At 37.5% G+C, this 22,994-nt stretch overlaps 1 protein-coding gene across 2 annotated transcripts in view; it reads left to right on the top strand.

Moving 5' to 3' along the window:
• LOC100251495 (peroxisome biogenesis protein 5) overlaps window positions 1-22,994 on the top strand; it is a 44,578-nt gene that overhangs the window by 1,987 nt on the left and 19,597 nt on the right. For both annotated transcript variants that reach the window (XM_010646403.3, XM_010646404.3), the window contains exons 4-11: window positions 410-603; window positions 1,065-1,316; window positions 1,819-1,932; window positions 2,722-2,889; window positions 16,950-17,116; window positions 17,602-17,848; window positions 20,815-20,899; window positions 21,183-21,292. In XM_010646403.3, the coding sequence (XP_010644705.1) occupies window positions 410-603; window positions 1,065-1,316; window positions 1,819-1,932; window positions 2,722-2,889; window positions 16,950-17,116; window positions 17,602-17,848; window positions 20,815-20,899; window positions 21,183-21,292 (1,337 nt within the window). The remainder of the gene's footprint in view (window positions 1-409; window positions 604-1,064; window positions 1,317-1,818; window positions 1,933-2,721; window positions 2,890-16,949; window positions 17,117-17,601; window positions 17,849-20,814; window positions 20,900-21,182; window positions 21,293-22,994) is intronic.

Here is a 22,994-nt window from a genome sequence, read left to right as displayed (position 1 = left end):
GATGTTTAGGGGCTCTGGAATTTTATATTGATATTAATAACCATTGGAGTCCTAGTTGGAATTTAGTTTAGCCTTTTGTTTTCTTTTGTTTTTGTTTTTTGTTTTCGTATTTTGTTTTTTTTGGTTTTTTGTTTTTTAATGTTTCTGAAGCTTCTATTCTTTCATGGATTCAGACCTTGAGAGAACCTTTTTCTTGGAAAAAAACTAATTAATGCTAGCCCAAAGGCATCAACAGAGGTCAGTTGTTTTTGTAAGTGCAGCTAGCAGTTGAAACTGGATGGAAATTTTAAACCAGGTTTATGGGATGATGAGATGCAGAGCAGTTGGAAAATGGAAGTGCACAATGCCATTAAATTTGAAAAATAGGTCCATGAATGTCTCATTTTTTCCACTACTTTGTATATTGCAGGGACTCCACAACGAGTATTGTCAAGCTTTCTGCACACATTTGTTGACAGTAGCCGTGGTGGTATTCCTTTCCGTCCCACTCCCCTTCCCCTATTAGGATTGTCAGAAGGTGACAAACAGTGCATTCGTGATCGTAGCAGCATCATGGCCCGACACTTTTTTGCTGATAAGAGTGAAGACTTTATTAATGCGCAGGTTTGGTGCCTTTTTGTTCAAAGAGAACTGCACATTATTATTGACGTCTTGTAAAGTTCCTATTCAGATTGTTCACTTGCTTTTTTACCATCATTAGTTGAGCCAACTACAAAAGAGAAATCATCATCTTTATCACCAGTTCCTTTTCCTGGCTATGAGCTTTTTCAGGTTATCAGAGTTGTTTTGTGTTTCCAGTATTTTAGAGCCATTTCTTCCAAATGCCATACCTTAAGCTCACTTTTCATGGATCTGAAAACCACTTCTTATGCATTTTGGTTAATTTGACACCCAAATCAAAACCTTATTTGCATTATATTTATTTCCTTGTGATCACTTGAATCTGCTTTGGGAACTTGTTTTTGACTTATGCTTGTTTGGTTTTATTTTCCTCTATTTTTATACCTGTTTATTTTCTCAATTGTTTGATCCTTGTGAATTCATTTGAACTGTTATTTTTTCAGGTGAATGCTTTATTATGTTCTTTAGAAATTGATAGTGATATCCAGGCTAAGGGGCCTCCCCCTGGAAGATTTCGGGAGCTGGAGGAGTATTGGAATGAATCTCAGGGTGCCCTGGGACCTGGGCCTCATGCTGCAGATGGATGGATTGCTGAATTTGGACAACACAGAGCAGAGCATGGTGGTCCTGATGCTTGGGCTCACTCATTTGTGCAACAACACGGTGCTAATGGTTGGGCTTCTGAATTTGAGCAGGTAGGAATGTATTGTAATTGTTATGCATCATTTGCATGTGTAGATATCTTGGCTGTCAGACATAGAAATCTGATTATTACATTCTATTGGACAATCTTGGAGCATTATAATAACTAGACCTGTTGAGGGTGATTTTTTGCAACTAGATTTATTGAAAATTTGATGCTAAGTCTACTAAATCTTGTATTGTTTCTCAAAATCAGTATGGCATCTTTCTGTTCTCCTTTCCCCAATTACTTGTCATTCTCCTTTCCCATGTAATCAAATGTTTAGGTTTAAGCCAGATGCTTGCTCTATTTGGTCCCTCATTCATGTGCTTGGAGTAGTTATTCTCATTTTTCTCCTAGTGCCTGCTTATACTATCATGAAGTCTTTTATTCTTTCATTTATTTGGACATGCATAGTGGATAACTTTCAATTATTGCATCCCTGTTCGGTGCACCTTTTGCTTCACTATATAAGTCATACAACACTTGGTTGATTCTAATTTTTTTGTTTACAGGAACAAACTCAGATTGCACAAATGAGAGGTGCAAATATCTCAAACTTAGCTGCAATGGAGCAGACTCGAATGCTTGCACACACATTAGCTCAAAACAATGACCCTAAATTTCAGGTTCATATTCTGCATCAGGAGTAATATGCTTTACTTAAAATATCTGCATAGTGGATGTCCTCAGTTGTCTGTTTTGATGTTTGTGGAAAGAAACAAATTCTAGAGTCTTTGATGCTGTGCTGCATTCAGATTTGAAGCTTCCTAATGTATATTTCTTAGATTTTGTTGATAATTTAGGCATGGATAGGCTTGCTGGTGATCCCTTTTGTCTACTTTTGTACTTTTTCACTTCTTTTGTTCTTTTTGTGTTCTTCCCATATAATTGGGTTCCACCCTCTCTTCATTGGTCCCCAATAATATATTAATCTTATTTTCCTTTAAAAATAAATAAAAAATAATAATAAATAAATAAGAATAATCTGCCTGTGTAGATAGATGTGCCTCAAGTGTTCAAGAATTGTTTTGTTTTTGTTTGTCATCTGCTTTTCTAAGATATAAAGTGCTTACTTCTGCAATAAATGGTGCGCGCAAGCTGTCCAGGATCAATGCTTGTATGGGCATGTCTGAAGTTGTTACTCAGAAATGTTGTACCACATGACTGGCCAGCATTTAAGCATTCAGGCTTACTATTGCATTCATCACCAACCTTGACATTTATGTTCATCAAATTCTACTGATGCCATACGAGATTGATGTAGTTACTGTATTCTGGGCGCAAAAGAAATTTATTTTTAGCAGCCTGTGTGTTGTTTACTAGTCTATCATATAATCCTTTGTCTTTTTATTTATTTTTTATTTTTTTCAGTTGTCTCTAGTTTAAAAATTCATTTTAAATTTTGGGACTTGCAGAATTCAAAGTTTCTCCAATTTGTGTCAAAGATGAGTCGAGGTGAACTTATCATTGATGATAATCAAGTCAAGCCAGGTGCATCATCTTCATCTGGGGATTGGGCAGGAGAATTTCAACAGCAATATAGTGGGGGTCTTAATTGGGCTGACCAATTTGTGCATGATGCGGTAAGTATCAACTTGGTAAAAAATGAAGTCTCCCTTCCTCTCTCTTTCCTTCTCTCTCTCCAAGTCCTGACGAAAGCAGAAAATCTTATATCAGAAAAAATTAAGTTGATAAGTTGGCCGAAAGGAGGTGTTACCTCCATTCATGTTTTCTTTTCTTGACTTCATTGATTTGGTTGGTAACTTTTAGACCCCTTGAGGTCCTTAGGTTCCTTGCTGCCTTTCTTTCTTTGCTTCTTTGTTTTTAGGTGGATTCTTCCTGTTTGAAGATTTATGGCTGCCAATATTATTTTTTTGATAGGTAAAGAAAAGATCTATTGAAAAGAGAAGCCAAAAGAGTGACTCAAGGTATACAATACCTATACACCCACTGCCAAAACGGCCAAAAGGAACAAGAAAAATATCGCCCAGTCGGGTCAACAAACAACCTTAACTAGAGCCCAACCAATAAAAAAAAACCAACTAAAGTTAGAGGGCGATCAGTTATAAACAACTTTGCCTCTGACCAAAGGGAAAAAATAAAAAAGTATTTGAGTCTCTGGATCAAAAGGACATCATCATTGAAGACCAATCTATTTCTCGCCTTCCAAATCGTCCAAAAGATGTATAGAGGAGCTGCTCTCCACATCTTCTTACGCTCTTTGCCCACAAAAGAACCATGCCAACTAAGGAGAGTCTCTCTAACTGAAGAAGGTAGCACCCATGACTCCCCAATCAATGTAAAGAACAAATCCCATAATACCCTTGTTTTAGAGCAACGAAGAAGAAGGTGGTCTATAGTCTCTTCCTTCTTATGGCACAAAAAACATCTATTTGCTAAGGCCCACCCTCTTTTTTGAATTAAATCCATAGTTAAAGCTTTGTCCCACATAGCCTCCCAAGCAAAGAAGCTAATCTTGGGCTGCACCCACACCCACACATTCCAAATGCAATTTAAGGGAAACAAGGAATGGCTGTCCGACTCTAGAGCATTGTAGAGGGATTTGACCGAGAATTTCCTACACTTTGTTTTGGTCTAAAAAACCATGTCTTCCACATCACCGCACGCTTTCTTCCCATGCAGTCGCCTCAAGAAGCATTCTGCCTCCTCCACCTCCCAATCATTAAAGGATCTTGAGAAACAAGGGTTCCATCCCCCCGACCCCCCTTAGCCAAGGGGTCCTAAATATCCACCACCCACGCCTCCTTATCAATAGCTAAAGCAAACAAAGTTGGGAAGGACACACTCAAAGGAGAATCCCCACACCACTTATCCCTCCAAAAATTCACCCTCCGCCCATTACCAATAGAGAAGGAAATCCTAGTACCCACAATGTCCCAATCCATCCTTATCCCTTTCTATAACCCAACACCATATGCCTCTCTCACTTCCCGAGAACACCAACCCCCTCTGATGTAGGACAACCCTAGGATGGTTGCCTACACTCAAGGGTAGGTGGGCTAGGGTTTTATTTTTAGGGTGTAAGGAGAGGAACAAAGAATAAATTTTATGGTAGAGAAAATTATAAGATAAGAAATAGAGAGAAAGAAGAAACAATGAAGAAAAGATGGAAAACCTAAGAGTCTCACTAAGGCCTTCTAGGAGTCTCACCTAGAAGAAAATCAATGGAGTCTCACCATTGAGGGTTGCAACTTTGTAATGAAAGAAAGTATAATATTATTCATCAAATTCATTCCTTTGATTTACATTGATTAGCCTATTTATAGGCTTCTCTAAGAAATCCAAAGTCTACTAGGATTCTAATAACCTATTATGATTCTAATTCTAATTATAACATCCAAAGTCTATTAGGACTCTAATAACCTATCATGACTCAAATTCTAATTATATTATAACTCAACTAGCTAATCCTAATTGAACTCCAACAAATACTAATCCCAATTCAATTCTAATTAATATTAATCATACTTAAAGTTTACTTAGGTCGTCACTTTCTTCCTTGAATAAACTTTAAAAGGCTTTCCCCCATCACCCTACCTCTTCCCCATGCTTCCCTTTAATCACTTGATTTCACATAGCCTCTCTCTCATTCGCAAACCACCAATTCCATTTACAAAGAAGAGCCTTAGTGAGAGTGGAAAGACTCTTGATTCCCAAACTCCCTTTCTTCTTACTTAAGCACACCAACTCCCATATCACTAAATGAGGCTTTTGCTCCAAGTTTCCACCTCCCCAAAGAAAATCTTTTTGAATAAGCTCTAGTCTTTGTCTAATTGAGCTTAACATACACAACAAAGACATCAAATAAATGAGTAAATTTGACAACGTGCTTCGAATTAGGGTTGTCCTCCCTCCTTTGGAAATGTATTGTCTCTTCCACATAGCCAACCTTCTATGGAATCGCTCTTCCACTTCATCCCAAACTATCACAGACTTAAACGGTGCACCCAAGGGAAGACTTAAGTAAGTGCTTCGGAGGCTGCCCACTCTACAATCGAAATCCATAGCAAGGTTATCAATATTCACCACACTACCCACTGGGATTAATTCACTTTTCTCCAAATTTATTCTTAACCCCAACACGACCTCAAACCACATAAGCAACCAGCTAAGATAGGTCATCTGATCTTGGTTAGCTTGGCAAAACACCAAGGTATCATCAGGAAATAACAAGTGGGATATCTGAACCCCTTCTCCACTCCATTCCTTCACCATGCAGCCCTACAAAAAACCTCCATCCACTACCCTCTTTAGGAGACAACTAAACACCTCCATAGCAATCACGAATAAATAATGCAATAACGGATCTCTTTGCCTCAAACCCCTCGAGCATTGAAAGAAACCAGTAGAGGTGCCATTAACCAACACAAAGAAACTTGCAGTGGTAATGCACCATTTGATCCACTTGATCCATTTCTCCCCAAAACCCATTTTATGCATTACCATGAGAAGAAAAGACCAATCCACATGGTCATATGCTTTCTCTATGTCAAGCTTGCACAAGATACCGCACTTGTTATTCTTCAAGATCGAATCAATGGTTTCATTAGCGATCAACACTGCATCTAGGATTTGTCTACCCTCCACAAACGCTCCTTGGGCCTTAGAAACCACCTTTCCTACCACCTTCCTTAGCCTATTAGCTAAAACCTTGGCTAGCAACTTATACAACCCCCCCACCAAACTAATAGGCCTAAAATTCTTTAAATCTTCAACACCCACTTTTTTTGGGATTAAAACTAGAAATGTTACATTCAAGCTTTTACAAAGTTGTCATGTTCATAGAATTCCCTAAAGAATCTCATCACATCATCCTTCACAAAGTCCCAAGAGAAATGCCAAAATGCCATAGAAAACCTGTTAGCCCTAGTGCTTTGTCCCAACTGCATCCTAACAGAGCACCAAGAACCTCATCTTCCAAGAAAGACTCCTCTAAGCCTAAAGCGTCCAAAGTCTCTAGTGTCTCAAATTGCAACTCAGATAAAGAAGGGCGCTAGTCCCCCGGATTGGACAACAGAGACCTAAAGGCTCTGTGAAAAGAGAGAAAAGGGAGAATCCCTAATTTTTGTTATTAAAAAAACTATTAATAATACACATTGGACTTGGGTATATATATACATGCTAGTAGGACCCACAATACAATAAGGAAAAAAAAAGAAAAGTAAATAACTGAAATAACTGTACATTATCTAACACTCTCCCTCAAGCTGGAGCATATATGTTATATGTACCAAGCTTGTTACAAATGTATTTAATTCTAGGACCTCTGAGAGATTTAATAAAAATATCTACTAGTTGATCATTTGAATTGACAAAACTAGTCGCCACACATCCTGATGCGATCTTCTCTCTAATGAAGTGACAGTCAACTTCAATGTGTTTGGTCCTTGCATGGAAGACTAGATTGGATGCAATATGCAAAGCGGCTTGGTTGTCACAGATGAGCTTCATCTGTTCATCCTTTCCAAATCTCAACTCCAGAAGAAGATGTTTCAGCCATATGAGTTCACATGTTGCCAGAGCCATAGCTCGATACTTGGCTTCAGCACTAGATCTGGCCACTATATCTTGTTTATTACTCTTCCAGGATATTAGGTTACCTCCAATAAAAACACAATACCCGGAAGTGGAACGTCTATCTGTGGGTGAGCCAGCCCAATCTGCATCTGTGTAACCAACAACGTAGGTATGACCTCTGTTCTCGTACAACATACCTTGTCCTGGTGTGCTTTTGATATATTGAAGAATGCGGATTACAACATCCCAATGGCTATCACATGGTGATAGTAGGAATTGACTAACAACACTTACAGGAAAATAAATGTCTGGACGAGTAATGGTGAGGTAGTTCAGTTTACCTACAAGTCGCCGATATCTCCTAGGATCTCCTAAAGGCTCCCCCTGTCCTGGTATAAGTTTAACATTTGGATCCATATGAGTGTCTACTGGTTTATAGTCTAACATACCGGTTTCTTCCAAGATGTTTAAAGCATACTTTCTTTGGGAAAGAACCACACCGGAACTGGATTGAGCTATCTCAATCCTTAAGAAATACTTGAGTTTCCCCAAATCTTTAGTCTGAAAGTGGGTGAAAAGGTGTTGTTTTAGTTTCTGAATACCATTTTGATCACTGCCTGTAATGACGATGTTGTCCACATAAACTACCAGATAAATACACTGCCCCGAAGAGTTATGATGATAGAAAACGGAATGGTCTGTTGTACTGCGAAACATGCCAAACTCTTGAACAACAGAACTAAAACGACTAAACCATGCTCGAGGAGATTGTTTCAAGCCATATAGAGAACGGCGTAACCTGCACACTAAACCAGACTCCCCCTGAGCAACAAAACCAGGTGGTTGCTCCATATAAACTTCCTCATCAAGATCCCCATGAAGGAAAACATTTTTAATATCTAACTGATAAAGAGGCCAAGAACGCATAGTAGCCATGGAGAGCAATAGACAAACAGAAGCTATCTTGGCAACAGGAGAGAAAGTGTCACCATAATCAGAACCATAAACTTCAGTATAGCCTTTAGCAACTAAGCGGGCCTTAAGGCGATCAACCTGACCATTAGGGCCAACCTTAACCGTGTAGACCCAACGACAATCAACTGTAGATTTAGCAGAGGGTAAAACAACAAGATCCCAAGTGCCATTGGAGTGTAAAGCAGCTATTTCATCTACCATTGCCTGTCGTCAACCTGGATGGGAAAGAGCCTCAGGGGTGCTCTTGGGAAGAGAAACAGAAGATATAGCATAAACAAATGCAGAATAGGGTGAAGATAATCGATGGTAACTCAAAAAATTGTAAATGGGATGAGGATTACGAGTAAATCGATTACATTTCCAAAGAGCAATGGGTAAGTCAGCAGAAGGAGGCAGATCCGGGGCAGGAGAAGCCGAAGGGATAGGAAATGAGTCAGCAGGTACCTCGGCCAAAGAAGGAGGAACAACGACACGATGACGACGATAATAAACTTGAAGTGGGCGAGAAGACACTGCATCAGGTGGGGAGATAATGGGAAGGGATAAGACTTCAGGAACAGGAAGAGACTCAAAGGTGGAGAAGAATGGTGAGTCCTCAAAGAAGGTGACATCAGTGGAGAGAAAGTAGAGATGAGTCTCGGAGGAATAACAACGATAACCCTTTTGAAGTCTGGAGTATCCCAAGAAGATGCATTTTGTGGCTTTGGTAGAAAGTTTGTCCTGTACAGGAGTGAGAATATGAACAAAGCAAGTACAACCAAAAACACGAGGAGGAAGGAAATAAAGTGGTTGGTCAGGGAAATAAGGGAATGAGGAATTTGATCGTGTAATACACATGAAGGCATACGATTAATCAAATAACATGCTGTAAGAACAACGTCCCCCCAAAAACGAAAAGGAACATTACTACAGAGAAAGAGAGTACGAGCTGTCTCAACAAGATGTCGATTCTTATGTTCAGCTACCCCATTTTGTTGAAGAGTATGAGCACAAGAAGACTGATGAAGGATCCCATGTTGGGACATAAATGAAGTAAATGGTGCAGAAAAATATTCCTTGACATTGTCACTGCGTAACACACGAATAGAAATATTGAACTGAGTTTGGATTTCAGCTTAAAATTTCTGGAAAATAGAGAATAACTTAGCTCGATTTTTCATTAAAAATAACCAAGTACATCGAGAATAGTCATCAATGAAAGTGACAAAATACTGAAATCCTAAAGTATATGTGGTCCGACAAGGACCCCAAACATCAGTGTGGACAAGTTCAAAAGGAGACTTTGCCCGATTATTCAAACGCTTTGGGAACGAGACATGAGTATGTTTCCCAAGCTGACAAGACTCACACGCAAGCGACAATAAAGATGAAAAACGAGAGACCATTTTTTGGAACTTGGATAGAGTAGGGTGGCCCAAGCGACTGTGGATGGGGAGGGGAGCATCAGTGGAAATGCAAACTGCAGGAGTTGAAGGCGAGGTGTGGTGATAGAGGCCTTGAGACTCACGTCCTATGCCAATCGTCTTCCCCATACTCCGGTCTTGCAAGGTCACAAATTTATCAGAAAAAGTAATAGAGCAGTTAAGAGTACGAGTGATTTTGCTGATGGAGATAAGATTAAAGGAACACTCAGGAGTATAAAGGACAGAAGTGAGAGGTAGAGAAGGGAGAGGATGTGCCAAACCAATGCCTTTAGCCACAGTTTGAGAACTATTAGCTAAGGTAACAGTAGGTAAAGCAGAGGTAGTAGTAATAGAAGAGAAAAGATCCTTATTACCAGATATGTGATCAGAAGCGCCAGAATCTAGAATCCAAGGTCCAAGAGAAGATGTGTGGGTAAGACAAGCAAAAGCATTACCAGTTTGGGCAATAGAAGTAACAGAAGCTGACTTGGTGTCCCGATAGCGGAGATAGTCATCATACTCACTGTTAGTGAGGGAAATACCCTGAGATGTGGAGGAGCTTGGAGGCTGAGGCGGCTGAGGATTAGATGACTGGGCCACGTGGGCAGTGCGGGGAGGCCGCCCATGTAACTGATAACACCGATCGCAAGTGTGGCCAAGCTTATTGCAATAGGTGCAATGAGGACGTTGGCCTCTACCTCGGTTACCACTGCGTCATCCTCGAGAGTTAGTTTGAGACACTAACACAGAAGAATCTGAAGTGTTAGCAGATGACAAAGTCTGAGTGGAGGAGATACGGAGGAGGCGAACAAACACATCATCCAAGGATGAAATTGAGGAACTGCCAAGAATCTGATCGCGGACGGTCTCAAGATCTGGACGGAGGCCAATAAGCATAAAAACCATGAAGAACTTGTTAATCTATGTTCGTTGATCCCCAACATTAGTAGTAAGAGGCATCATAGTCAAGAATTCCTCCTTAAAAGAGGCAATTTGGCCAATATAAGTAGATAAATCCATGTCTTGTTGTTTGACATTGACAATAGAAGAAGCCACCTTATAAAGACGTTGGATATCATTCGTGTATAACCCTTTCGCTTGATTCCAAAATTTAAAGCATGTTTTGTAGGCCCGAAGATGAAGTAGAATCTTAGGATCAACTGATTGCCATAACACATTACATAACTGTGCATCTATCTTCCTCCATTGTACTCTTTCAACCTCAGGGATATCCGCCTCCTGCGTAACAAGATGATCCTAATAACCTTAACCCATAAACCAAAGTTCCACAGAGGCAGACCGGGACAAATAATTTTCACTGCCAACCAATTTCTCCGAAGTAATCATAGGAGATCCAGATATAACAGAGGAAAAAATGGAACTTTTAGCTGTCATATCTACTTATCTGGAGAACGAATATGTTTGGATCGAAGAGAGCCCTAATACGGCTTCAGATTGCGACTGAAAGAAGAAAAACCGAGGATCCACGACTGTGAGAGACCAAAAAGTAAAGAAAAACAAATGTGGCACTACTGGAAGGGTAGAAGAACACTTCCTAAGACACGTGCAGGGCTCGGGGTGACACAAGCACAGATGAAGAGTGGCTAGACGGCGTCAGGCGAGGCTGGAGGTGGAAGCGCGTTGCCGGAAAGTGCTCCACGTGCCCTCACGCGCCAGCGAGTGAGGTTCAGGCTGCCGGAGAAGAAACGTGCGTGGCCGGCGCGTGACTAAGATTCTCCCTCTAGTGCTTTGACAAAATTTGAAGATCTCCTCCTTGCGCACCTGATGGTATGGTCAGTGTCGGAAAAGGACTTGGCCGGAAAAAGTCGCCGGAAAAGTCGCTGGCAGGGAGGGTTTTTTGATGGCGGTGAGGGTTTTCTAACGGCGGTACGGTTGACCGGAAAGCTTTAGGAGATGGGGAAGGTGATTGGAATGAAACATGGTCACTGAAAGGTTTCCCAGAATTGATTCACGGATAAACCAGAAATAATTAGGTTTTTTTTTTTCTCCCTAGGCTCTGATACCATGTGAAAAGAGAAAAAAGGGAGAATCCCTAATTTTTGTTATTAAAAAAACTATTAATAATACACATTGGACTTGGGTATATATATACATGCTAGTGGAACCCACAATACAATAAGGAAAAAAAAGGAAAAGTAAATAACTGAAATAATTATACATTATCTAACTGGCTCTAACCACCCTTTCCTTGATTTCATTCTCCTCCGAAAGCCAAACAACATTAATCTTAATTCTGTCCACATAATTCCTCCTTCTGTGCATATTGGCCATCTTATGAAAGAATCCGGTATTTTTATCTCCCTCTTTCAACCACGCTTCCCTAGATTTTTGCCGCCAAAAAGTCTTTTCTAACAGAACTCAGTTTTTATAATTTGGTATTGCTGCCAATATTATAGCATCTAATCAAATGACTCAAAAAAAGAAAGGAAGAAAAAAAAAGGAAGAAAAAAAGGAAAAAAGGAAAAAAGGAAAAAGGAAAACAGAAGAAGAGAAGGCTTGTATATGTAATATTTATATGTAGTATTTGATCAAAGAAGAAGAAAAAAGAAAACAAAAAGAACTAAGTGCGGATATAACTGAAGGCAACAACAAAAAGAGAAGTTTAGGGGTTGGAGAGTTTGTTTAAATTACTCTTGCAAATTAGAAACTCTTTTGGGCTATAAAGTCTGCTTCCTTGTCTCACAATCTACTGATGGCAGTGACACCCCCAATCCCCTTGGGACAACATCAAGAATGTCATGCAAGTAATTCTAAGGGCTATGAGGAGTTTTTTCTTTTTCCTTCCAATAAAACCAACCATATTATGTTGTTTCCTATCAAAAAAAATAAAAATATAACCAATGATATTATAGTAATGTAACATTCTCTACCAAAGTCTTTTTCCATCTTAGATCAATGCTTTCCATCAACCATCATGCAAAGAGAGATTAGAAATGACATCTCAGCCCAATTTCTAAAGAAAACTACCTTTATTTCTGACAGAACACCTAGTAAAGTTACACTGAACCGCAACTGTAGGAGCCATTCATAAAGAAATGGTAGGATTTCAATAGCTGCTGTTAAAAATAAGAGGTGTTTCAATAGTTACTGTGGATTGTGTGGTAAGAGAGAAATGTTAGGATTTTTGTGGAAAAGTGGAGAACGGAAGGGATGTTGTGGGACTTACTTCACTTCTACTCCTCTCTTTGGGCCTCTTGTACTATCACTTTTAGAAGAGTGCCACTTAATGTTATTTAACTCAGTTGGTTTTCGGTTTGTGATTTAAAATGGGTGGATAATAGTGAGAGGAGTTGACTTTTGACATATTTTGTGCAATTTGGACTTTGAGATATGTGGTGGATGCCTTGTGTATAGGTTCTTGTGTAGTGGAGGTGTCTAGTCTTACTTTGATCAGATTTTGTGTTTTGAGGGAAGGACCTCTCATCCTTCTCTTGTACTTTTATTATTATTATTATCAATATATATTTTGTTTCTGATATAAAAAAAGAAGTGTTGTTTCAATCTTGACTAATAACAGAAATGAAGGACTTCCCTCCAACTCCTTCATAATGCAGAATCACCCTAGAAATTTGCTATATCTGTCCCACCTAAATGGACCAAATGATTGACGTGGTAGCTTACCATCACAAATGTTTTCTCATTTTCATCCCTATGTTGTGGATCAAATTTCCAATGAGGTACAAAAGTTTAAATGAGCCGACCAGCTATGATCTGTGGAAGAGAGCAGAGGCTGCTACAAGTGTAAAACACTGACATGAACAAGAAAACAATCAGTAGTTTCTTTATCCTTCACATACTATACTCAGTCTGCAGTGACAAGATGGTCCTTTTTTTTTTCTTTTTTTTTTTCCCTGAATTCTCATTTATTTCAGGTTGTTGTGGGTGGCTAATGGTAAGAACTTGCACCATATGATGCCCTTTCACTAATGAAGTGAAACAAATGGAACAGAAATGAGTGGTTGAAGGATCAATGATTAGGTAAAAGGACCAGCCTATCAAAAAATAAGATTAGGTAGAAGGACCCAATGATTAGGTAAAAGGACTTGGAGTGAAAGTCCTGTTTGGAACAAAGGACCAGCAACTGGCACAGTAATTGGGCTTGACCAGGGAAAGTTTACAAGTCAGTGGGAGACTGAAGAGGGAAACCTAAAGTTCAAACTCAGAATCATGAAATATTACAATTAACATTGAAAATTTGAGATTAGTTTGGAGGAGATGAAAGCAAAAAACTCACAATAGGTTGATGGTGAGTTCTAGAGAGTGCAAGGAGTCCAAGATGGCTAATGGTAAAAGGACCAGCAGCTGGCATCAATAATTGGACGAGAACAGGTAAAAAGTAAAAATTATTGGGAGAGTGAGAAGTGAGAGATGCATTCAAAAGGGAGGTGGAATCTATTGGCCATATCCTTCTTCCTTTCTCTAAAGCTAGGAAGTTATGGCACTTGCTATTTTCTTCATTCAAGGTCATTTGGGTCCTTCCTTTTTTTGGTTAAGGAGACTCTTAAGTTTGCTTGATTTGATTGTGGGAAGAAAGTGAAAGGTCTGGATAACTAGACTGTTGTGTGTATTTTCTGGACTTTGTGGAGGAAAGAAACCAAAGAGCCTTTGAAAATGGGGAGCAATTGGCTTAGTCACTGAAGAGCACCTTTGTTAAAAGTTTTCATTTTGGGTTATGATATGCATAGCAGAAAGAACAATGCCTTTAATTGATTTTGTTGATTAGGTGAGATCTATGTGAGGGATTGAGCTCCTTTTTGTGTTCTCCCTCTGTTGGGTCACACCTTTTGATTTTCCCTTTGTATGTAACCAATGTACCTTATTGTATAGCTCCTTTCATTGATATATACGTATCTTATTATTGCTTGCTTATAAAAAAAATAGAGCCTCATATTTTGTGGGTAATGGGAGGAGGGTGAAGTTTTGAAAGGACAGGTGGTGAGGTGAGGAGCCTTTGTATGTTTTCTTTTTCACTTTATATACCTTAGTTGCTTCGAAAGAGGTGTGGGTGGTAGAATTATGATATCAAACTTGTGGGTTGCATAATATAGAATAATTTATCTATAGACTGTAAGGGAAGTCAATTAATAGGGAAGGGGAAGGTAGGTGGTTTGGATGGATTCTAGTAATAGAATTTTCTTCGTCAAAGCTCTTTATTCTGCCTTGGAGCTAGGTTGTTTGACTACTTTTTCATTGGCGATAACTTGGAACTACTGTGTTCCATCTAAGGTGAGCTTTTTTGCTTGGGAGGCCAGTTGGGGTAAGGTGTTGACTTTAGATCAGCTCTAAAGAAGGGGATGGGCATTGGTTAATGGATGCTTTCTTTGTAAAGCGGAGGAAAAATCCATTAATCAGATTCTTCTTTATTGTCTCAAGATAAGGGTTTTGTGGCGGTTTTTGTCTTTGTTTGGTGTATGATAAATTCTTTCTTTCATGATTAGGGAGACTCTTTTAGGTTGGCATGACTCATTTGATGGAAAAATTCGAAAGAAGGCATGAAAAACCTCTTTCTTATGCATTTTTTGAACAATATGGAAGGAAAGAAATTGAAGATGACTTGAAAATGAGAAGTTTGACCAAAGCCTTGAAAGCAATTTTCATGTCTATCTTTTCTTGTGGATCAAGTTGTACATAGATGAAGGTTCTATGCTTCTAACTGATTTTGTAGATTTGTTGGGTTTTTGTTAAGGAAGGAGTGGTTTTTTGTGTTCCGTCTTTTTGTGGCTTTTCCTTTTGGCTCCCGTTGTCTATGTCTTGTATACTCTAGTGCGCTATTTCTTTTGGCGCTTTTAATAAAAATTCTCACTTTATTTGCCTATCAAAAAAAAAAAAAAAAAAAATTGTTAGAAGAGCGAAGAGGAAAAACTGAAGTTCAAACTTAGCATCTTAAATATTACAGTTGGTATTAAAATTCTGAGACTAGCTTAGAGATGAAAGCCAAAAGCTCACAATGGGTTGAGAGTGAGGGGTTTTTTTTTATTCTCATAAGCTTGGTTGAGAGTGAGTTCTAGAGAGTAAAAGAAGTCCAGGATGAACAATGTATTAGTGATGAATAGTGAAAAGGAGTACAATGGGAAGGATGAGGAATGCAAGGAGAAGTTCAGAATAACTAAGAAGGTTATCATTCCTGAGGCATTATTTGCATGGGGAGCAGGTAGGAGGCATTTTTATTCTTCATGATTTAGGCCTTTGATGGGAATTTTGGCTTAGTACTTTTCCTTCTTTCCTTTGGTGCCATGATCATTTTTATGGAGGAACAATGTTGGAAATATCCTCTCAGGACTTGCAAGAGAAGGAGAAAGATTGGTTCCAATGCACAAACCTTAATTTGGGACACTAATGATGATTTAAGCTCCTTTTAGGATTTCAAAGTGGAGAATAAAAATTTTTAATAAAAGTTTTCAGAATCTATTATCTTCCTTTGAGGGTGTGATCGTCTTTTTTCTAATTGTGATTGTCTAGGAACATGGATGTAACAACTTCTATATTGTTGGAATTTTAAGATCCAGTGTCACCTTTGATGGAATATGTTCTTTATTAAGTATATTTTTTATTTTCTAAGAAAATTGATGATAGAGTTTGGTGCTGCTAGCAACATGAACCATGGTCAAGAATCATATTCTAAGAGCCCATCCTGAAATTGTTATTTGATCTGGTAGACCAAGCTTAGCATTGGTAGCATTGACAGAAAAGTAATACGTTGCCGTGGATACTTAATAGCATCCAAGGCTTTATGTATCCAACCCATTTTGTTGGGATGGGCCTTGAGTTGAATTGAGTTGATTACCCATGTTTTATCTCATGTCTTTTAATACAAATTTAAATATTTAGTGTGTCAAGGTTTAACTTTAACCTTTGGTGGCAATTTTCTGCACAAGTCGCTATCAACTAGGTGCTTCATTGAAATTTCAAGTGGCAATTCAACCCAATTCTACTCAATTAGATCTTCTTGCAACTCTTTTTGAGTTTTTTTTTTTTAATTTTTAATTTTTAATTTTTTATTTTTATGTGAATTGGTCTACCTTTCTGCTCTATTTCTGACCATGTCCTCTGGAGAAACATAGCAACTTACATTGACACAAATGTTAATTGACTGCACGTCCCACTTGTAGCTAGTTAGATGATCCTATTAGTACAAGGAAGAGTAATATATCCACTTGTAGCTAGCTGGAAGAGTAAATTCATTGAATCTCCTCTTTTCTATCATTTTTACATTCTCTTATTTTCTTTATGTACTCTTTGAGTTGTCCTATATATAGATCTTTCCCTTTTACTAGGGCTCTTCGCATCCTTCCTTTTGGCTGCATTAGATATGCATCTCTTATTATCTATATATATATAATGGGTTCGAATTTTGCCACTGATGATATCCTGAATCTACCAGGTGCTGGTTGTTGCGGGGTGGTCAGCACCCTGAGGTTTGGGTCTCCATGGAGAGTCCTAAGGGTTTGGCCATAGAAGGTTTCTTGGTTATAAAATATATCTATATATATATATATATATATATATATATATATATATATATATATATATATATATATATAAGTATATAAAAGGAAGGGATATCCCAATTTTATCTAAGTAATATTGATCAAGCATGATTTATTTTATTGTCTGATCTGTTCTGGAATTTGAAATGAACTGCAGGTGGTGATAAATTTGCCTCCAGTTACAAAGATCCTAATTCTAGTGTTTTTTCACCTTTTCAGGGACCTGAGAGATGGGTGAATGAGTTTACTACAGAAGCTAAGCAGCGTGGATCAGTTGATGACCCATGGGTGGATGAATTCTCTAAGTTGCATATTCAGGATTGGGTGGAAGAATTTGGGCAGCAGGATGAAGGGGCTGCTGATAACTGGGCAACTGCATATGATGAGTAAGTTCAGTTGATCCCCTTTGAAATTTTTGAAAATATATATCAATCACTAAATGCTGCTGCATTTTCTGTTGGAGATTGTGGCTTCAGGAATCATCTCTTTTCTCCTCTCTGTTGCCAACTCGTTATGATGTTTGTCTAATGGATAGCCTCTTGTAGCAAAAGTAAATCAGATGCTAACAGCTGTCCGTTTTATTTATATATTTCATCTTTGGCTCTTTAAAAAAATAATGTAGAATGTTTCTTTCATTTTTCCTCTAATAATTTTACCTTCAGTCATCATGGATTCTATGAATATCCACTGAGGGCTTAAATAAGGCCATCAGGTTGATGCTGGTTCAATTGTCAGAGGGAACATTTTCAACTTCATTGCTTGTTTATGGAACTCTTAGAGCTGTTACCTGAGCTACATATCTTTCTTTTTTTTTTTTTTAAACCTTTCTTCTTTGTGATTGTATGAATCTATTTGTCGCCCTAATGTATAGGTACCTAAATGAGCAAGAAGCTTCTAAGCAGCAGTCAGACAAGTCAAGGGGTGTTTATGTCTTTTCCGATATGAATCCATATGTTGGTCATCCCAATCCCTTGAAAGAAGGTCAGGAGCTGTTTCGCAAAGGGCTTCTGAGTGAAGCAGTACTTGCATTAGAGGCTGAAGTTCTAAAAAACCCAGACAATGCTGAAGGTTGGAGGTTACTTGGAATAGCACATGCAGAGAATGATGATGATCAACAGGTTGTGCAAATTTGCTGATTTTAAGGCATTCTTTACCTTCTTTTCCATGACATATTTTCTGTGTTGTTAATCATGGTTGTGAAGAAAAAAGTCCAGTCTACTATTTTTTAGTTGGCTGGAAACTCCATATATCTATAAGAGAATATAGAGTTTTAGATTACATAAAAGACATCCCCATCTATCTAATAACTTATGGAGTTCTAGACTTCATAAAACTTTCTCTATCTGATAACTTTATCTATAAATAAAATAAAAAATGGGTTCTTGAAACATATGACAAGATAATCAATGATAATAACAACCAATATCTTCAATACTTACCTTCAAGCTGATTTGTAGATATTAATTAAGCCTAGCTTGGATAAAACACTTTGCAACACAATTCTAGAAAGAGATTTTGTAGAAACATCATCCAACTGATCTATGGAGTGGAGATAAGAAGTAGGAATTTCTCGAGCTAGTGCTTTTTCATGAACAAAGTGACTAGATGCAATGTTTTTCATGAGTTCACAGAAAACATGATTAGATGCAGTGTGAATGACTGCTCGATTCAATGCATGGGGTGAGTAGACGAAGCTGGAAAACCCAACTCAGCTACCCATTTTCAAAGCCAAATCAATTCACTTCATGTTTTAGCCATGGCTCTATATTCAGCTTCACCACTGTAAGTTTGTTTGGCTAAGAGGCGTACAAAGGTGTGGAAGTTGACTCCTCTTCGCTTGTTTCAATATAGTTGGAGAGAGCACATTGAAGTAATTTTTGAGAAAGTGGAACAATTGGATTGGAGGTGAAGTAGTTCCTCAAGTCCCTTTTTGATCGGTCTAGGGTTCTGTTTGGAAATGGCAATCTCTCTTTGTTTGATTTTTATTAATGGGGTTGCATAGGCTTTGAGGATTCTTTTCTCTCAATTTTCCCTTTTTCTTTTTCACCTTTTGTGATTTTTGTGTACATCTTGTGTAATTGGGTTGCACCCACTTTTTTGGTTAGGGTCTTTAATGATGATATTCTCTTATATGCCTATCTAAAATTAACTTTTGAAATAGTAAAATACCTGTCAGAAACAGTTTGAAACTTGTAGATCAATCATAATAGCTAGATTCAGTCAATTGAAGCAGAAGCTTTTGCTTCAATTAATTGAAAATGAAAGTAATTTGGTCAAAGGCATATTAGCTTGTAAATCAATTGCATCAAGTTGTTCAACCAATTAAAAAATCAAACTTCTCTAATTGTTGGAAAAGATTTTAACTTTTTTGTATCAGCTCCATTTGATGTCTTTAACTGAGTGAAATTTGATTTGCTGAAAAACTAGGGAAATTTACTTTCACAAAAATGATCATCCGCCCCTTTAGACTATTTGGTGAAGTCATGGCTTAGGGTTCTAAGAATCTTTTTTTTTTTTTAATAGTAATTTCTTTATAGTCTTCATATTGTCCCCAGTTGTTGTGATTGTATCTGGTGGAAGGTAGAGTAAAATTAGCGATCGATTTAGATTCAATTAAATCCAAATTTTACACCAAGATTAGGAATTTATTGTGCTATATTTACAATGAACACTAGTTGGTGACTGGCCAATGTACAGGTTTTAATCATCCACCATATATTTGAGAGCAGTTTCTAATCAAACAAAGAATCACTGTGGATGGGAGTAACAGTTTGTAAAGTATCTTTAAGAAAAAGGAGTAACTACCAATTTGAGCTAGAGAAGGATAATTATGATTTGACTGAAGACATGTCTTGCTTAATCAAGTTCATCTTGTCCTTGCCAGGTGAAGGGAAGTTCAGTAAGCTCTCCAATGCACAGTCTTGTAGATTTCTGAGAGGAGGGAAAACCAATTGATTATTATTCTGTAAAAGCTTGATTAATACCTTTGACTGTAATGTGTTCTTGATTAATACAAGCTTATATACCATGTAAAACACATGAAAGTAAAGAATTCCCAATAAAATTAAATTAAATTAGAAAGGAAAAGAGAGGAAAAAAAAGAGAGAAAAAACAGAGAGAGATGACAAAGTCTCATTGCAATGTAAGCATAAGAACAGAGGTTGTTATCTGGAGCTGCTTACCTATATTTCTTGAACTTCCTTTTAATGCTAAATTTTCTATTTAGTGTATTTTGACTTTCCACCTTATCGAAGGATCTCATAGTCATTAGTTGTCTTTCTCATGTTGAATTTCTGTTGGTTTGACTGTTTTCTACCTGATCCTAGTTTTGTGAAGAACCTGTGGTATCTCATTTTGGCAGCAACATGAACTAATACATGACCACCGCTTAGAATAGCATAACCTGTAAGTCCTACAACATGGACACTAGTCCTTTTGTGCCCTGTGCCATAAGCTCCATAGAATTGCAGCCACTAGAATGTGACTTGCATCCTCTGATGACTTCATGGATTTGTCTCCTTCCTACTTCAAGAATGGGTAGTGTCATTGCTATAAGACGCAAGCTCATTCCTTGGGTGGAGGTTCAAGCTTCTTAGTTGCCCATGAGACATGGTTACCTGCTTAGAAGGGATATTGATAAGAGCATCTGACTACTGCACTGCTCTGGATCATCCACCTCAGTTATTCTCTTTCATTGAGGTGGTAAAGGGACTTCAATTTCAAATTGATCAATTTCCAAATTGTGCTCTATCTCCATGAATCATCCTAAACTGTGATCAATCTCCATGAAGCATGTCCTAAACTGCTAACTAGGCATAATACCTTTCGGCCAATTTTGCCTTTGACTAGGAATAATACCCTCAGGCAAATTACGTTTGGCTAACTCAAGAGTAGAGGTCTAGGATTCCTACATTGACTTAATGCACCTCTTTCACCCTTATTAGTGTTTATAATGGAGTTTGCTTGCTTTCCTACCTTAGTTCCTCATACTGATCATGTAGATGTTTGCATTTTGTTACAACTAAGTTTTGGTATGACTGTTGCTCTTTCATTTTTATGGTGAAGAAACTTGCTCCTGCTGCAGGCTATTGCATCCATGATGCGTGCACAAGAAGTTGAGCCAACAAACCTGGAAGTGCTTCTTGCGCTTGGCGTGAGTCATACAAATGGTTAGTGTTTGCTTTCCATTTATTCACAAGAAGTGAAAATATAATTACAAATACATTTGAATGATGATTAGTAGTAACCATTATGCTTATAGACAAGTAAACATTTTTCTAGTTCATTATGGATTCTGCAATTTGCTATTTTATATGTTTTGAGTTTAATGGAATGAAGTATTGTTTAAGAAATAATGGTCACTGGAGTTGTGGGGAAGATTGATTCTGCAATTTGCAGCATTGACTCACTGATGAATGGTCAAAATAGTTAATCATCATTACAAAATTGCAGAATTGGAGCAGGCAGCTGCATTGAAATATCTATATAGTTGGCTACGCCATCATCCAAAGTATGGGACCCTTGCCCCTATGGAACAGTCTGATTCTCTGTATTATGCTGATGTAAGTTTCACTTTCAGCAACTTTTGTGTATATGTTTTCTTTTTCCTATCCCCTGCTCCTTATACTCTGCACTTACCAGAGGTTTTTATGTTCTTGGGGAGAATTTGAATTTTGTAGTGGGTAATTCATAGGTGCTGAAAAACCACTTTATAGGCGGGTACCACTTGTTCAGTATGTATGAAAATAATATTGAATTACCATGGATGTTTGAATTCTTCTTGGAAAATCATTTAATCCATTAAGTAATCAGGTCTTGACTAAGCATGTATTACAAACCCTGGTAACTGTTTTCCTTTGATACTTGGTCATTGTAATAACCTTAATTGAAAAATAATTGTAAAAAATAAAAAATCGATAAGAGCCCTTGTTTATAAAAAGGACATCATGTAAGCACTAGAACTTTTTATTAATAAGAGACTAGACTTTTTATTAATAAGAGCTCTTGTTTATAAAAAGGAAAAAAAAAACTTATACAATTGCATAATGGACTAGTTGACTTATTATTACTCCAACATAGTGCAATATTTAAATAGATTATTTAAATGAGATATGTATGAGTCTTGAACAAGTCATGTTTGTAAATAATGTTAAAAATTCTTGTTGTTAGATAAGGAAAGATTTGTAAAGCAAACTGTTTTTAGTCCTTAATTTGTTTTTCGTTTTCCAGGACTTAAATTTTAGAAAATACTTTCAGCATTTCTATCTTTCTGTGCTTATAATTTAGTACTTGATTTTTAGTTTGATCAAACTTTGCCTAAGTTATAACAGCTATATTAACATAAAAAGTTATTTTCTCCTATTGTAAAATTTAATTTTGCATATGATATAAGCATATAGTTCCAAATAATAGAAATATATTCTAGGCTATGGCTGCATAGATATTACAATATGCCAATTTTTGCCACACATTTCTATAGATTTATTGTCACACACATCTTTATGGATTTATTAATTGATTATTTTGTGAATCCTATCTTAATCAGGGACATTTTTTTCCTATATAATGAGTTTCTTCAGTGAATTCTATGAACATGGTAACTTTGTTAAAAGCCTGAATGCAACCTTTTTGTTTTTAATCCTAAAAAAAGCGGGTGCTAAAGATTTAAGGGATTTTAGGCCTATAAGTTTGATGGGTTTGTTCAAGTGGTTGGCTAAGGTTTTAGCCAATAGGCTAAGAAAGGTGGTTTTTAAGGCCCAAGGGGCTTTTGTGGAGGGAAGACAAATCCTAGATGTGGTGCTGATAGTTAATGAAGCCATTGATTCGCTCTTGAAGAATAATGAATATGGTATTTAGTGCAAACTTGACATATAGAAGGCATATGACCATGTGGATTGGTCATTTCTTCTCACAGTTATGCAGAAAATGGGTTTTGGGGAGAAATAGGTTGGGTGGATCAAGTGGTGCATTTCCACTGCAAGTTTCTCTGTGTTGGTTAATGGCACCTCTATGGGTGTTGTTAGATAGTGTATAGTTATTTCAGTTATTTACTCTTCCTTTTCTTTCCTTATTGTATTGTGGGTCCCACTAACATGTATATATATACCCAAGTCCAATGTGTATTATTAACAATTTTTAATAACAAAAATTAAAGATTCTCCCTTTTCTTTCTTTTCACATGGTATCAGAGGCTAGGGAGAAAAAAAAAACCTAATTATTTTCGGTTTATCCGTGAATCAATTATGGGAAACCTTTTAGTGACCG

Source organism: Vitis vinifera, chromosome 19, assembly GCF_030704535.1.
Source record: "Vitis vinifera cultivar Pinot Noir 40024 chromosome 19, ASM3070453v1".
NCBI classification, from domain to species: Eukaryota; Viridiplantae; Streptophyta; class Magnoliopsida; order Vitales; family Vitaceae; genus Vitis; species Vitis vinifera.
The sequence above is the reverse complement of the archived record's forward strand: the minus strand, read 5'-3'. Positions and strand labels throughout refer to the sequence as shown.